At 44.0% G+C, this 14704-nt stretch overlaps 2 protein-coding genes and 1 long non-coding RNA gene across 5 annotated transcripts in view; 1 reads left to right on the top strand and 2 right to left on the bottom strand.

Moving 5' to 3' along the window:
* The window catches only part of LOC133056909 (ribonuclease SLFN12-like), a 35225-nt gene extending 24918 nt beyond the window's left edge, over positions 1–10307 (bottom strand). For both annotated transcript variants that reach the window (XM_061142780.1, XM_061142779.1), the window contains exon 1: positions 10171–10307. The gene's annotated coding sequence lies outside the window, so the exon portion shown is untranslated. The remainder of the gene's footprint in view (positions 1–10170) is intronic.
* On the bottom strand, positions 1935–3291 carry LOC133055587 (tripartite motif-containing protein 6-like). Its single transcript, XM_061140735.1, has one exon. It carries the CDS (start codon positions 3288–3290, stop codon positions 1935–1937), a length of 1356 nt encoding a protein of 451 aa, XP_060996718.1. The 5' UTR covers position 3291.
* Positions 10308–10533: 226 nt separating the features above from the next.
* LOC133056910 (uncharacterized) lies at positions 10534–14704 on the top strand. 2 transcript variants are annotated; one of them, XR_009692929.1, is made up of 3 exons: positions 10534–10870; positions 11109–11210; positions 12106–14704. It is a non-coding gene; the product is annotated as an uncharacterized LOC133056910 (long non-coding RNA). The 2 variants fall into 2 exon arrangements; XR_009692930.1 differs by lacking the exon at positions 12106–14704 and adding an exon at positions 11481–12098 and having other exon boundaries at positions 10650–10870.

Raw genomic sequence — 14704 nt, 5'->3', positions numbered from 1 at the left:
GTGTATTGCTCTGTGTGATAATATCCCACAAATCCCCAAAGCTTTGTTTGCTTCTCTTCATTCTTTTCTTTCTGCTCTTCGACTTGGATCATCTCAATTGTCTTGTCTCAAAATTCATCGATTTTTTTTCTTATGCCTTTTCAAGTCTACTGTTGAATTTCTCTACTTTTTTTCAATTCAGTTATTGTATTTTTCAGCTCCAGATTTGTCTTCCTTTATTATTTCTATTATTTTTGTTGATATTCCTACTTTGTAAATATACTGTTTGCCTGGTTTATTTAGTTCTCTGTCCATTTTTTCCTTCGGCTCTTTGAGCATACTTAATCTAGTTGTTTTATTTTATTTATTTTTTTTTATGGGGGGGGCGGGGCGCGCCTGAGGCCGCAGCCTAAGCCCTGGCTCTACCAGCTCCATCTGTTCGTCGCACTTCCGCGCCCTCACTTTTCCCCCACCCTCCTTTTTTTTTTTTAATCTAGTTGTTTTAACATCTTCATCTAGTATGTCTGATATCTGAGTTTCCTCAGGGGAAAGTTCTGCCATTCTACCTTCTTATTTTGCATGGGCCATGTTTTCCTGTTTCTCTCTATGCCTTACAAGTTTTTGCTGAAAATCAGATATCTGAAAAAACAGCCTCCTCTCCCAGTTTTTGCAGACCGCCTCTGTGCCAGGGCAGTCTTTCACTGATTAGCTGAGCATGGTCTGAGCATAGTGAGTCTGCCTCACATGAGAGGTTAAGAAATTCTCAGGTCTTTTACTGATCACAACTCCTACCTGAGCTTTATTCAATTTCTCCATATACATAATTGCTTTGCAATACCTTCATTTCCCCAAAATCTCACCCCAGCTCTTTCTCCAGGCTTTAGATGGTTATTGTATGTCTTCAACTGTAGTCTTTTGTCCTAGACATCTGTATGTTTATAGTCTCCTTGAAGATTTCACAAAGAGTGGCTGCCACTTTTTCCCACCTGGGGTCTGAATGAGGTGATATGGACACCATCCCTCAGGCAGTCTTTAAGACAGGTTAGAATATCACAAGTAAGGCCTGTTCTGGCACCTCCATGTCAAGGAGGGAAGTGGGAACTGAGTTGCTATCTCATCCAGACCAAGATCTTGCCAAGCCAGGGAGAGTTTGAGCCAAGGGCAAGCAAAATTGTCATGCAATTTCTTACAGTTTTGAATGCTGTGTCTTCTTGATATATTCACTTGACTGCCTTTAACCACTTACTATTGTTCAGTTCAGTTCAGTCGCTCAGTCAAGTCCAACTCTTTGCGACCCCATGAATCGCAGCACGCCAGGCCTCCCTGTCCATCACCAACTCCCGGAGTCCACCCAAACCCATGTCCATTGAGTCGGTGATGCCATCCAACCATCTCATCCTCTGTCATCCCCTTCTCCTCCTGCCCTCAATCTTTCTCAGCATCAGGGTCTCTTCCAATGAGTCAGCTCTTCACATCAGGTGGCCAAAGTATTGGAGTTTCAGCTTCAACATCAGTCCTTCCAATGAACACCCAGGACTGATCTCCTTTAGAATGGACTGGTTGGATCTTCTTGAAATCCAAGGGACTCTCCAGAGTCTTCTCCAACACCACAGTTCAAAAGCATCAATTCTTTGGCGCTCAGCTTTCTTCACAGTCCAACTCTCACATCCATACATGACCACTGGAAAAACCATAGCCTTGACTAGACGGACCTTTGTTGGCAAAGTAATGTCTCTGCTTTTTTTTTTTTTTTTAATACCTCACTACATACATCTATTAAAACACATAAAGGGAAACAAAATCAAGTTATAGCAAGGATGCAGAATAACTTCTACAATGATAAAAAAGATATTAAATGGTATAATTACTTTGGAAAATAGTTTGGCAGTTAAAAAATTAACCATATACTACCATATAACTGAACTATTTTACTACTGTGAATGAGTGCATGGGTGTTAAGTCGCTTCAGACATGTCTGATGCTGTGACCCCATGGACTGTATAGCCAGCCAGTCCACAGGATTCTCCCGGTAAGAATATTAAGAGTGGGTAGCCATTCCCTTCTCCAGGGGATCTTCCTGACCGAGGGATCAAACCCAGGTCATCTGCATGGCAGGCAGATTCTTCACCTCTTGAGCCACTTGGGAAGCCCATTATCATTGCTATCTGCCTCCGGTTCTTAGACAGGACAAGATTTAAATTAGCCGTGTGTGGATTCAGGGTCACGTCCACCCAGTAGCTCTGGACATCTGTCAGCTCTCTAAACACTCGCAGCATCTTTTTCAGATCTGGAGCTCGAAACATACTCTTCAGCTTGGTGGGGAGAGCCTCTGGCTTCTTCAGGGTCCAGAACTCACTCCTTTTCGCAACATCACTCACATCCTGCAGGAGCTCTGTTGCTGACCCCTCAGAACGGCGCTCCAGGTCTGAGATGAGCTCTCTCAGGGACTGGCTCTGCTGGACCAGCTCGACCTCAGCTTCTGCTATCATGTTCAGCCCCCTCCTCTCCTCCTCCTCCAGCTTCTTCAGCTGTCGCTGCTCCTCTTTGTCCAGGATGCTCCTCAACTGATCAAACTGTTTCTGGATCCTGTGTCTCTCAGGTTCCATCTGATTCTTCCAGGATGTCCTCTTCTCTCTGATAACAGCTGTTAATTTCTCAGCTTCCTGCTGCTCTTGCCTCAGCTTCTTCAGAGACTCCTGGAACTTCTCCTGGTACTCCTGGGCTATCTCCTCCATGAGGAATGTGTGGTGACCACGGTGCTCCTGAGACCGCTCGCAAAGCCAACAAATGAGCTTCCGATCCTCCTCACAGAAAAGCTGGAGTTTCTCTCCATGGTGTGCACAAAGAATCACCTTCAGCTGCTTCCCTGAGCCCAACACCACCTCCCTGAGCCTCTCGGCTATGTTGGCCAGGTGCTGATTGGGCCGCAGGTTCCCAAGCCAGTAGCTGGTCTGGCACACGGGACACCTGCTCTGCCCTTCTTGGCCAGGCACGGACTCCTTGTTGTGTGCAGTGATGCAGGCTTGGCAGAAGTTGTGTCCACAGTCTATGCTCAGGGGTTCGGTCAGGAACTCCAGGCAGATGGGGCAGGTCACTTCATCTTGGATGTCCACCAGGACTGCTGAAGTCATTGTAGCCACTTTCCTGGCCTCTGCCTGGCCAGCCCTGACTTCTAAGGTGCTTCCAGCGTTTAGAATCCTGGAATCTGTGACTTGGATCAGAGCCGAGGCTTTACAGCTGCTGCCGCCACCACCGAGGCAGAGAGGCTCGGGGCTGTCTCTGCTTTTTAATATGCTGTCTAGGTTGGTCATAACTTTCCTTCCAAGGAGTAAGTGTCTTTTAATTTCATGGCTGCAATCACCATCTGCAGTGATTTTGGAGCCCAGACTATTGAGCCATCTGGTTTCTTGTTTTTTTTTTATTTTTTCCTATATTTTCATGGGGAGTTGAAGCTTCCTTATCCACCTTTTTGCTGACATCACTCCTGTAATCATTTCTTTTTTAAAAAAATATTTACTTAGTCTATTTATTTGGCCATGCCATATCTTAGTTGCAGCATGTGGCATCTTCCTTGTGGCATGTGGGATCTTTCAATTGTGGCATGCAAACTCTTAGTTGTAGCATGTGAGATTTTAGTTCCCTGACCAAGGATCAAACCTGGGCCCCCTGCATTGGGAACACCAAGTCTCAGTTACTGCACAATCAGGGAAGTCCTTCCTCCTGCTATCATTTCTTAATATTGAATCTGACTTGTAATATTTTGTTTAAGATTTGTATTTATGATCATGGATGAGATTGTAAAAAAATTGTCCTTTCTCATATTATTGTTGACAGATGTTGGTGTCAAGGTTATAGTTCAGTTCAGTTAAGTTGCTCAGTCATGTCCGACTCTTTGTGACCCCATGGACTGCAGCATGCTAGGCTTCCCTGTCCATCACCAACTCCTGGAGCTTGCTCAAACTCATGACCATTGAGTCAGTGATGCCATCCAACCACCTCATCCTCTGTTCCCTTCTCCTCCTGCCTTCTGTCTTTCCCAGCATCAGGGTCTTTTTCAATGAGTAGGGTATTTTCCAGTGAGTCAGTTCTTCGCATCAGGTGGCCAAAGTATTGGAGTTTCAACTTCAGCATCCATCCTCCCAGTGAATATTCAGGACTGATTTCCTTTAGGATGGACTGGTTGGATCTTCTTGCAGTTCAAGGGACTCTCAAGAGGCATCCCCAACACCACAGTTCATAAACATCAATTCTTTGATGCTCAACTTTGTTTACGGTCCAACTGTAACATCCATACATGACTACTGGAAAAATAATAGTTTTGACTATATGGACCATTGTCAATAAAATAATGCCTCTGCTTTTTAATATGCTGTCTGGGTTTGTCATAGCTTTTCTTCCAACAAGCAAGCATCTTTTAATTTCATGGCTGCAGTCACCATTTGCAGTGATTTTGGAGCCCAAGAAAATAAAGCCTGTCACTGTTTGCATTGTTTCCCCATCTATTTGCCATAAAGTGATGGGACCAGATGCCATGATCTTGGTTTTTTGAATGTTGAGTTTTAAGCCAGCTTTTTCACTCTCCTCTTTCACTTTCATCAAGAGACTCTTTAATTCTTCACTTTCTGCCACAAGGGTGGTGTCATCTGCATATCTGAGGTTGTTGATATTTCTCCCAGCAATCTTGATTCCAGCTTGTGTTTCCTCCAGCCCAGCATTTCTCATGATGTACTCTGCATATAAGTTAAATAAGCAGGGTGACAATATACAGCCTCGACATACTCCTTTCCCAATTTGGAATCAATCCATTGTTTCATATCTGGTCCCAACTGTTGCTTCTTGACCAGCATACAGATTTCTCAAGAGTCAGGTGTGATGGCCTGATTTTCCCAACTCTTGAAGAATTTTCCACAGTTTGTTGTGATCCACATGGTCAAAGGCTTTGGCATAGTCAATAAAGCAGAAGTAGATGTTTTTCTGGAATTCTCTTGCTTTTTCTATGATCCAACGGATGTTGGCAATTTCTCTGGTTCCTCTGCCTTTTCTAAATCCAGCTTGAACATCTGGAAGTTCTTGGTTCACATACTGTTGAAGCCTTGCTTGGAGAATTTTGAGCATCACGTTGCTAGTGTGTGAGATGAGTGCAATTGTGTAGTAGTTTGAACATTCTTTGCCATTGCCTTTCTTAGGGATTGGAATCAAAACTGACCTTTTCCAGTCCTGTGGCCACTGAGTTTTCCAAATTTGCTGACATATTGAATGCAGTACTTTAACAGCATCATCTTTCAGTATTTGAAATAGCTCAGCTAGAATTTCATCACCTCCACTAACTTTGTTTGTAGGGATGCTTCCTAAAGTCCCACTTGACTCTGTATTCCAGGACGTCTGGCTCTAGGTAGTGATCATACCATTGTGGTTTTCTGAGTCATTAAGATCTTTTTTGTATAGTTATAGCAGCTACATAATATAAATTAGAGATGTAAGCTGTTTTTCTGCTCTTTTAACACTTTACCCAACATGATGAGCTTTTTCCAGTGGAAGAGTTTGTATGGTCTGGTCCATACTAAACTTGACAAACAGTTTTAAATCTTGTTTTTCCAGTGTAATAATATGTTATATATACTCATTTTGTAAAATAATGATTAGCTATTTTTAAAAACCTTACTAACTGCTTCATAACTTCATATATATTATTAGCATAGTATTATTTATTTTTCTACAGCTGGGAAATGAAATTGCTTTTTTTAAGATTTTTTTGGGGGGCGGATGTGAAACATTTTTTAAAGTCTTTACTGAATTTGTTACAATATTGCTTCTGTTTTATGTTTTGCTTTTTTTGGCCAGGAGGCATGTTGTATCTTAGCCCTCCAACCAGGAATTGAACCTGCACTCCCTGCATTGAAAGGCAAAGTCTTAACCACTGGACCACTAAGGAAGTACCCTGAAGTTGCTTTTAATTATTCAATAAATTATACTAGGATCATAGATCAGTTATACTGAGGCTTGGATAGGCTAATTACATCTTCTACTTTGCAGTGAGTCTAAGAGTCTCCTGACAAAGTACTTCAATTCAGTATACAAATATGATTCAAACATATGTAAAGGCTTTTTAGGATGGGGAATGGAGGCCAGAACAGAAAATCAGCAATTTCTCTTCTGTTCTAGAAATGGAGGATTTTTCCCTAGGGGAAAAATCATGTTAAGTGAAGAAAGTGTCTAGATCTGTGGAAATAAAGGTTGGCTCTAAAACATGAGGTTACACTTGGTCTTAGGTACATAAATAAGTGAAAATTATAAAACTCTGGAAGTAGATGAAGTATATACAGACACAGAGATTTCTAAAAGTTGAATCAGTAGATCGAGTGATGAAATATTTAAAGATCTAAATATATATTGTCAAATGGTTTCCTAAAGAATGGTATAAAATTTTTTTTTTTAGTGAAAAAATATAGTGTTTATTAGGAGGAAAATAAACAGGCACGCACATGGGCAGACAGACTCAGCTAGAGTCACACCCTCATGGTAGCCTGAATCGCTTATATGGAGATCTTTTTGTGTGAATAAGGTGCGAAAGGAAAGCATAGTGGAGGGTTCTACATGGGACAGAGAGATTGAAAGACCCTTTGGGCTCCTTCCCCGTCAGAAATCGTGTTTCCACTAGGTCCCAGTGGACAGCGTCAGCTGTCACTCAAGCATTATTTGAACCTGCATGACCTGGGGTATCCTTAATTTGAGGGTGGCCCTTGTCACTCAATTTGAGTGGACCCATAAGGCAGTGAGCAGACTGAGTTTATGCTCTGCATGTCTTGAATAGAAAGCAAAGCAGAAAGCAAGAGAAAAAGGACAAGAGCAAAAGTCAGGGGCCTCAAGCCGCAGCTGGGCAAAGGCTGCGGTTTACCTTGAATTCCTGGGTTTCTGCACCAAATATGATCTCGGGTGGCCTTGGACTACAGCAGATTTAAGCAGGATTTCAGTTCCCAGCCAGAGACTGAAGTCATGCCATGGCAATGAGAGCTCTGAAACCCAGGCACTAGACCACCAAGGACCAGTGGCTAGTGACAAGGCCCTGGCCCATCAGCTGTGAATAAATGGATTTCCAAGAGAAATGGGAAGTAGTGAAACAAGTTAAGCATTTATTAGCAGGCAAAAGAGCACATGGGAATAGGCACACACAGACAGACTCAGAGACAGAGAGTTGTCCAGATTTTTCTTTAGCAACTTCATCTTTGGGAGGATTACTGGGCTCTGCCCTGTACCTTTTGGAGGGAGAAGGCTGTGGTTCCAAGTCTACTAGACGGCAGAACCATTTCCTCAAGGTTGCCCCGAAACTCAGAGCTGGACCAGATGGAAGATGCCCTTCTAAGAGATGAGGACCTAGTAATCCATTCAAATAGGACTCCTTGGCCCAGGTCCCTAGAAGAAAAGCTTTTGAACATGACCCTGAAGGAAGGAGTGAGTGAAAGTGAAAGTCACTCGGTCATGTCCGACTCCTTGCCACCCCATGGACTATACAGTCCATGGAATTCTCCAGGCCAGAATACTGGAGTGGGTAGCCCTTCCCTTCTCCAGGAGATCTTCCCAACCCAGGGATCGAACCCAGGTCTCCCGTATTACAGGTGGATTCTTCACCAGCTGAGCTACTGGGGAAGTCCTGAAGGAAGGAACATTTCCCCCAAAAGAGACACTAACAGAGGAAGTATCCTCTCCTGGTAGATAAACAACGATAAAGCCAGCTAAACAAAGTCATTTAATTATAATCCTTAATAAAAGTCTTAATGTTGCATAAACAGATAACCAGCAAAGACCTACTGTATTTGTACGTACAGGGAACTCTGCTCAATATTCTGTAATAACCTAAATGGGAAAAGAATTTGAAAAAGAATAGATACATGTATAAGGGAGTCACTTTACTGTACACTTGAAACTAACACAATATTGTCAATCAATTATACTCAACTGTAGAACAAAACTTTAAAAATAAAATCATTAAAATAAATTAATAAAAAAAAGAAAAGAGCAGAGAGAGATAAGTATGCCTGCCATCCTATGCTTTCTCCACAATATTGCAGTACAACTAGTATTCTTTAGACCCAGTTTCTTTGTATTTCTTAGACATGAGGGCTGCCTCAAACACAGGTCCACATTTCCTGCTGACCTGACAGAAAAGATTCTGCATCTCTATCCCAAAGGGAGAATCAGTTCTACTCATGCCCAAGAACACAATCCCAGTCCTAGTATCTTCTGTAATACAAGCCCTGCCAAGAAGTCCCTGCATCCCAGTCTTCTTGTAGCTTCTGCATCGAGTCCTCTCACCTTTCCTCCCATCCTTAACACCTTCTGCATCAGGCCCTACCACTGGTGAACCCTTCTGGTTCACTCACCATATGTACTGTCTCACCCCCAGAGTGCTTAAGGAGGATGCCTTCTCATCCTGCTGGGCAACCTGGAACCCACGGAAGCTGGAACTGAGACGCCATATAGAAAAAGGACCCAGAGCTTGTGGGTGAGCATGACATCCTGGCCGTGCAGGTCCAACTCGGTAACTATGGAGAACTTTCTACAGTTCAAAACAACTGCCTTTAGGTGGTGGAACACAGTCCTTAAATATGCTGGGAACTGAAGCCTACCAAATCCATAAGAGCCTAAAAATCATTGACCTCACCTGGAACCTTGGATCTAGTTTTACAGGGAAGTCGTTTTTGAAATCTTCCACACTTCAGACTTTGGGGAAAATTCTATCTGACCTGGATTGGGGATTTAGCCTGAGTTGTTAGCTATTTTTAATGGGCAATGGGATGGCATTCACATCTCCTTAGTTATGCCAGAATGAAGGTTGGTGGTAACTGCACAGAAAGGTGGGCCAGAAGTGACAGGAACTAACTCCTGAGAAATAAAAACCAAGATGCCAAATACACACACATACACACACACACAAACCACAGACCACAAGCATATGGTGCATTCTTTGGCCTTCTCCCTTAGCACTTTGTATTTAGTTTAAAAGGGTGTGGTTCTTCTCCCCACTCCCTTTTAGACTATAACCTCTGGCAAAGCACTAAGGGCTTGGTTTCTCTTTCCGGATTTAGAAGACAGTTCACCAGTGACTGCCAGCCACATTTCTATCTACAGAACCCTAACTCCCCTTATTCCTGACCTGTCCCTTGCCCTTCCTCCCTCCCTGTGATATGCTGCTGCTCAGACCCCAACTTTCTCTCCCTAGGTCCATGCAGGGGAAGACACCAGCTCTGACCTCAAGCTCCCACGTGTCCCAATCCCAAGTCCTTAACAGTCTGTAGGCTTTTGGTAGATGTTGCTACAGAGACGGAGAAGGCAATGGCATCCCACTCCAGTATCCTTGCCTGGAAAATCCCATGGACAGAGGAGCCTGGTAGGCTGCAGTCCACAGGGTCATGAAGAGTCGGGCAGGGCTGAGTGACTTCACTTTCCATTTTCATGCATTGGAGAAGGAAATGGCAACCCACTCCAGTGTTCTTGCCTGGAGAAACCCAGGGACGGGGGAGCCTGGTGGGCTGCCGTCTATGGGGTCATACAGAGTCGGACACGACTGAAGCGACTTAGCAGCCTCAGCAGCTACCGAGACAGGAGTCCCGGAGCCAAGACTCAGACACGAGGGAACATCGGGCCGGGGTCTGCCCGGGGACAGCAGGAAGTGAGCTGCTGGCCAGCGAGGGAAGTTTCATGTGCTGCTCCCCATCACTCGAATTACTGCCAAAATCACACCCCCTCACCCCACCCCCATCCCCACCACGGTGGTGGTAAAATTGTCTTTCTCTAAAAGAAAGGTGTCAAAAAGGGTTGGGGACGGCAGGATTAGACTTAGGATAAGAAGCTGAGGTCCAAATATGTGGCAGTAGTGAAAGTCGCTCAGTCATCTCCGTCTCTTTGCCACCCCATGGACTACACAGTCCATGGGGTTTTCTAGACCAGAATACTGGAGTGGGTAGCCTATCCCTTCTCCAGGGGATCTTCCCAACCCAGGGATCGAACCCAGGTCTCCACAAGGGAAGCCCAAGAATACTGGAGTGGGTAGCCTATCCCTGTTCCAGCGGATTTTCCCAACCCAGGCATCGAACCGGGGTCTCCTGCATTGCAGGCGGATTCTTTACCAACTGAGCCACCAGGGAAGCCCGTTTGGCAACTGCTGGGGCAGGGCGGTGGAGGGGACAAACTTACCCAGGTGCGCTGCTCAGAAGTTTGCAGGATCCTTGTTGTTCCCAGTTTGAAAGGCGAGCTGATAAACGCTAGGCGAGCTGGCACATCCAGCCAATGGTGACGCCGCCGCCTCCGCCCCTCGAAACTTTGCGAGCGAAGCGCCTGGGCTTTAAACAAGTGAGTGTCCGAGTGGTGGCGGGAGATTTCTCCTTCTGGGCCTGCTTATCTGTACTTTCGAAGATACTATGCACGATAGGGCTAAAAGAACGAAGCTCACTTAAAACAAAGAAATCGAAACTGGCGAGGTCCGCTTTCTGGTCCCGGTCGCGGTTCTTCCGGGCTCGGCGTCCCCATCCGCCAGCGGCCGTTCCCGCCTGTTAGCGCGGCAGCCAATCAGCTTGTCAGGCAGTGTCCCCCACGCGCCGGGAGCCACCCTGAGCGTTTGCTCGACTGTCCTTTCTTTGGCTCATCACAGCCGAAGGGGTATCAGGTTTTCTACTCGGGACTCTCTCCAGCTCTACTCGCCTCGTTCCAGCCGCACCGCTGTCCCCTGGACTCAAAGCCCAGTCGCCGCTGGGGACCGGGTAAGAGCCGTCTGTGCACCTAAACGAGGATGGCGCGAAAATCCGGAGGCAGATTCGGACACATTCCCCGAGGAGCACCTCAGGGCCATTTGGGATGATCGGTCCGGAGCCGGCTCCATTTGGTTTCTCTCAAAGGGGTACGATTTTCTTGATACTTTTCTTAGGCCCGCTTTTTTATGGTAATTATGGTAATAGATGTTTCTGCAGCTCAGCGGGTCTAAGACCTGTGATCGGAACCCGCAGACTTTGAAACTCTCGGAAGCCGCGTTTTAAAACCGGGAGAGAGAGAGAGATGAAGGAGGAGAGGGAGGGAAGAAGGGAGGGAGGTCGGAATGCCTAAGGAACCCCCGGGTTAGTGGCTTCTCCTACCATCAGCCGCAGGTTGAACCTTCGGAGGATTCCAACCCCAACCTTCAAGTCAGTTGAAAATGAATGGAACAACATATCCCCTGTCCGGATTCCGGGCTCTCAGGATCTGTGAGTCTGGTTATTTTATGCAGCTGAGTTTTGGGATCATTTGTTATGCACCTTAGTAACGAACAATAGTATGTGTGTTCTTCTCAGGCTTCTTTTCCTGGTCTTAGTCTTTCCAACGTTTGCTATTTTCACACTTTTTTTTTTTTTCTTTTTTCATTTGTGCTGCAAGTATCTGTAGATCAGTTTGGAGACAATGACATCTCTATGAGATTACAGCTTCTGTAATCTGTAATCTATAATCCCCAACTTTCTCTCCCTGCTCTCTTTAAGGCACTTCCCAGTCCAAGCAGTGGAAGATGTCCAGCCCTGACCTGATACATGATATAACCTATACTTAATCACATTTTCTTCAATGTCTCACAATAAAGTTATGTACAATTTTCCCAAAGGATCTCGCACCTGTTGTCAGATAGTCCTATGTCCCTAATTTTTGAGGCAGTTTTAGATAGTATCTTCAAAAAATAATTTTGGAGGACATCCCTGGTGGCACCGTGGCTAAGAATCCGCCTGCCAGTGCAGGGGACAACCCTGGTCCGGGAAGATCCCACATGCCACAGAGCAACTAAGCCTTTGGGCCACAACTGCGGAGCCTGCGCTGTAGTCAGGGAGTTGCAACTACTGAGCCGGCTTGCCTAGAGCCCGGTGCTCTGCAACTAGAGGAGCCACCGCAATGAGAAGACTGGGCATCCAACGAAGAGTAGCCCCCTACTTACCTCAACTACAGAAAAACCTGTGTGCAACAACAAAGACCCAGCACAGTCAAAAATAAATTGAAATTTTTTTCCGTTTGATAATATAAGTACAATTACTTTGCACACATAGATTTCTGCAACCAGAAAATGGACACACTTCCTTATTATTCAAATTATTTTTCTGCACTTTTTTAAAAACATAGGCTTCCCTGATGGCTCAGTGGTAAAGAATCCACCTTGCAATGCAATGGACACAGGTTCAATCCGTGGTCTGGGAAGATCCCACATGCCTCGAAGCAGCTAAGCCCACACGCCACAACTACTGAGCCTGTATTCCAGAGCCCCCGAGCCGCAACTACTGAAGCCTGTGGAGCCCCTGTTCCACAACAAGAGAAGCCACCGCAACAAGAAGCCCTCGGCACTGCAATGAGAGAGTAACCCCCGCTCACCAAAACTAGAGAAAGTCCATGCAGCAACAAAGACCCAGTACAGCCAAAAATAACTAAATAAAACATAGTCGATAAGGGAATTCCCTGGAGATCCAGTGGTTGGGCCTCAGTGGTTTCATTTATTGCAAAGGCCCAGGTTCAATCCCTAGTTCGGAAACTAAGACCCTGCAAGCCAAGCAACTCGGCTAAAACACCAAAAGAACCCAGAAAGCAATAGTCAGTCATATCACCTTCTTTTCAGTACCCATTTTCTATTTTTCCTGCTCAACTGGATTAGCTAGAACCTCTTGGGAGGCAGTGAATAAGTGTTGATAGTAGGCACTCTTCCTGTGTTCACTGTCTTAAGGGGATATCTCAATAGTTTCTCAGCATGAAAACTATTTGCTGTGTGTTTTCTCATAAACTCCTTTTATCACTTCCCAAAAGTTTGGTCATAGTTCTAATTTGCTAAGAGGCTTTATCACGGATGAATATCCAAATTTATTAGAAGCCTTCTCATCTATTCAGCTGATCATATGATTTTTCACATTTGATCTTCTGTCAAGTTACAAACTGATTGATTTTCTAGTGCTAAAATGAACATTAAATTCCTCATTTAGATACAGTGCTGTGTGTCAATTATATCTCACTAAAACTAGAAGAAAAAAATTAACGAATTCCTGATTCAAATCACCTTGGCCATGATGTATTATCATTTTTAGATATTGTTGGATTTGGTTTGCTAAAATTTTATTTAGAATTTTTTTCATCTAGACATTGAGTGATGATGATCTGCAGTTTTCCTCTCATATTTCACTTGTCCAACTGATTATCAAGATTATGCTAGCCAGTGTTCATAACAGCAATATGTACAATAGCCAAGAAGTAGAAGCAACCTAAGTATCCATCAACGGATGGATAAAGAAAATGTGGCATATATATGTATATAAATGAATACTACTCACCCATTTTTCAAAAAGGATGAAATAATACCATTTGCAGCAACATGGATGGACCTAGAGATTATCATATTAAGTGAAGTAAGTCAGACAGAGAAAGACAAATACATGATATCACTTATATGTGGAATTTAAAAAGTTAATACGTGTAAACTTGTCTACAAAACAGAAACAGGCTCGTAGACATAGAAAGCAATGTTACAGTTTCCAAAGAGGAAATGGGTAGGAGAGGGATAAATTAAGAGTTGGGGATTAATTTCACATCCCTATATATAAAATAGATAAACAAAACGACCGAGCGACTAAGCACAGCACAGCATGAATACACATATATAACTGAATCAATTTGCAGTACAGAAGAAACTAGCACAACATTGTAAACCAACTATACTTCAATTAAAACAAGAAAAATGTCAATCCAGGAAATTGCTAGGAGAAATATGCAAAATACAGGGATTTAAAAACAAGAGTATGCTAGCATCATAAAGTTATTTAGGCAGTGTTTCCTCTTCTGTTCTTGTGGGTAGTTTGTGTAATACTGAAACTCTCACTTCCTTAAACTTGTATCTTAGAAGTTGCTGTGACAGAGTTATTAAGCTTGTCTGGATTTTTCCAATGTATGCACGTGTGTGTGCTAAATTGCTTCAGTTGTGTCTAACTCTTTGTGACCCCATGAACTGGGGAACTAGAGAACCATTCCAGATTAAAGGAGATTAAGAAACATAAATATTATATGTGTTCCTAGATTGAATCCCAGACCAGATTTTTTTCTTTTGCCATAAAATTCAAATAAAGTCTGTAGATTAGGTCATAGTAGTGTATCAGTTTTAGTTTACTGGTTTTGATTATTGCACTGTGAATGTCCTTATTCTTAAGAAATACCCACGAAAGTACTAGTGAAAAATGAAAGTAGTAGTCGCTCAGTGTCTGACTTTGTGACCCCATGGACTGTAGCCGGCCAGGCTCCTCTGTCCATGGAATTCTCCAGGCAAGAATACTGGAGTGGGCTGCCATTCCCTTCTCCAAGGGATCTTCCAGACCCAGTGATCAAACTCAGGTCTCCTGCTTTGCAGGTGGATTCTTTACCGTTTGAGCCATGAGGGAAGGAGTATTATGTCTGCAACTTACTCTCAAATATTTCAGCGGAAAAACAAATGGCAGTAGAAGGAGGATAAGGAGAAAAAAGCCATCAGGATAACCTGTGGTCAAAGGACTCTGGGCACAGTGCTATCTAATATCTAATTTAAAATATTTCCCTCTCACTCTAATCAAGTCTTTACTATGTTTTGCTAAAATCAGGGTCTGATATTTCATGTAACTTGGGAAACAGAGGAAGAGATCTTTTTCTTCTTGGGATACAGAGCAGCATGGCAAGGGCAGAGCTTGCAAGAGTTGTCGGGTCAATCAAGGAGGTA

This window comes from Dama dama, chromosome 5 (genome assembly GCF_033118175.1).
Source record: "Dama dama isolate Ldn47 chromosome 5, ASM3311817v1, whole genome shotgun sequence".
Lineage (NCBI taxonomy): Eukaryota > Metazoa > Chordata > Mammalia > Artiodactyla > Cervidae > Dama > Dama dama.
The sequence above is the reverse complement of the archived record's forward strand: the minus strand, read 5'-3'. Positions and strand labels throughout refer to the sequence as shown.

Bases quoted from the DNA above. Each gene is read 5' to 3' on its own strand.
- LOC133055587 (XM_061140735.1), bottom strand. From the start codon at position 3,290: ATGACCAACCTAGACAGCATATTAAAAAGCAGAGACAGCCCCGAGCCT.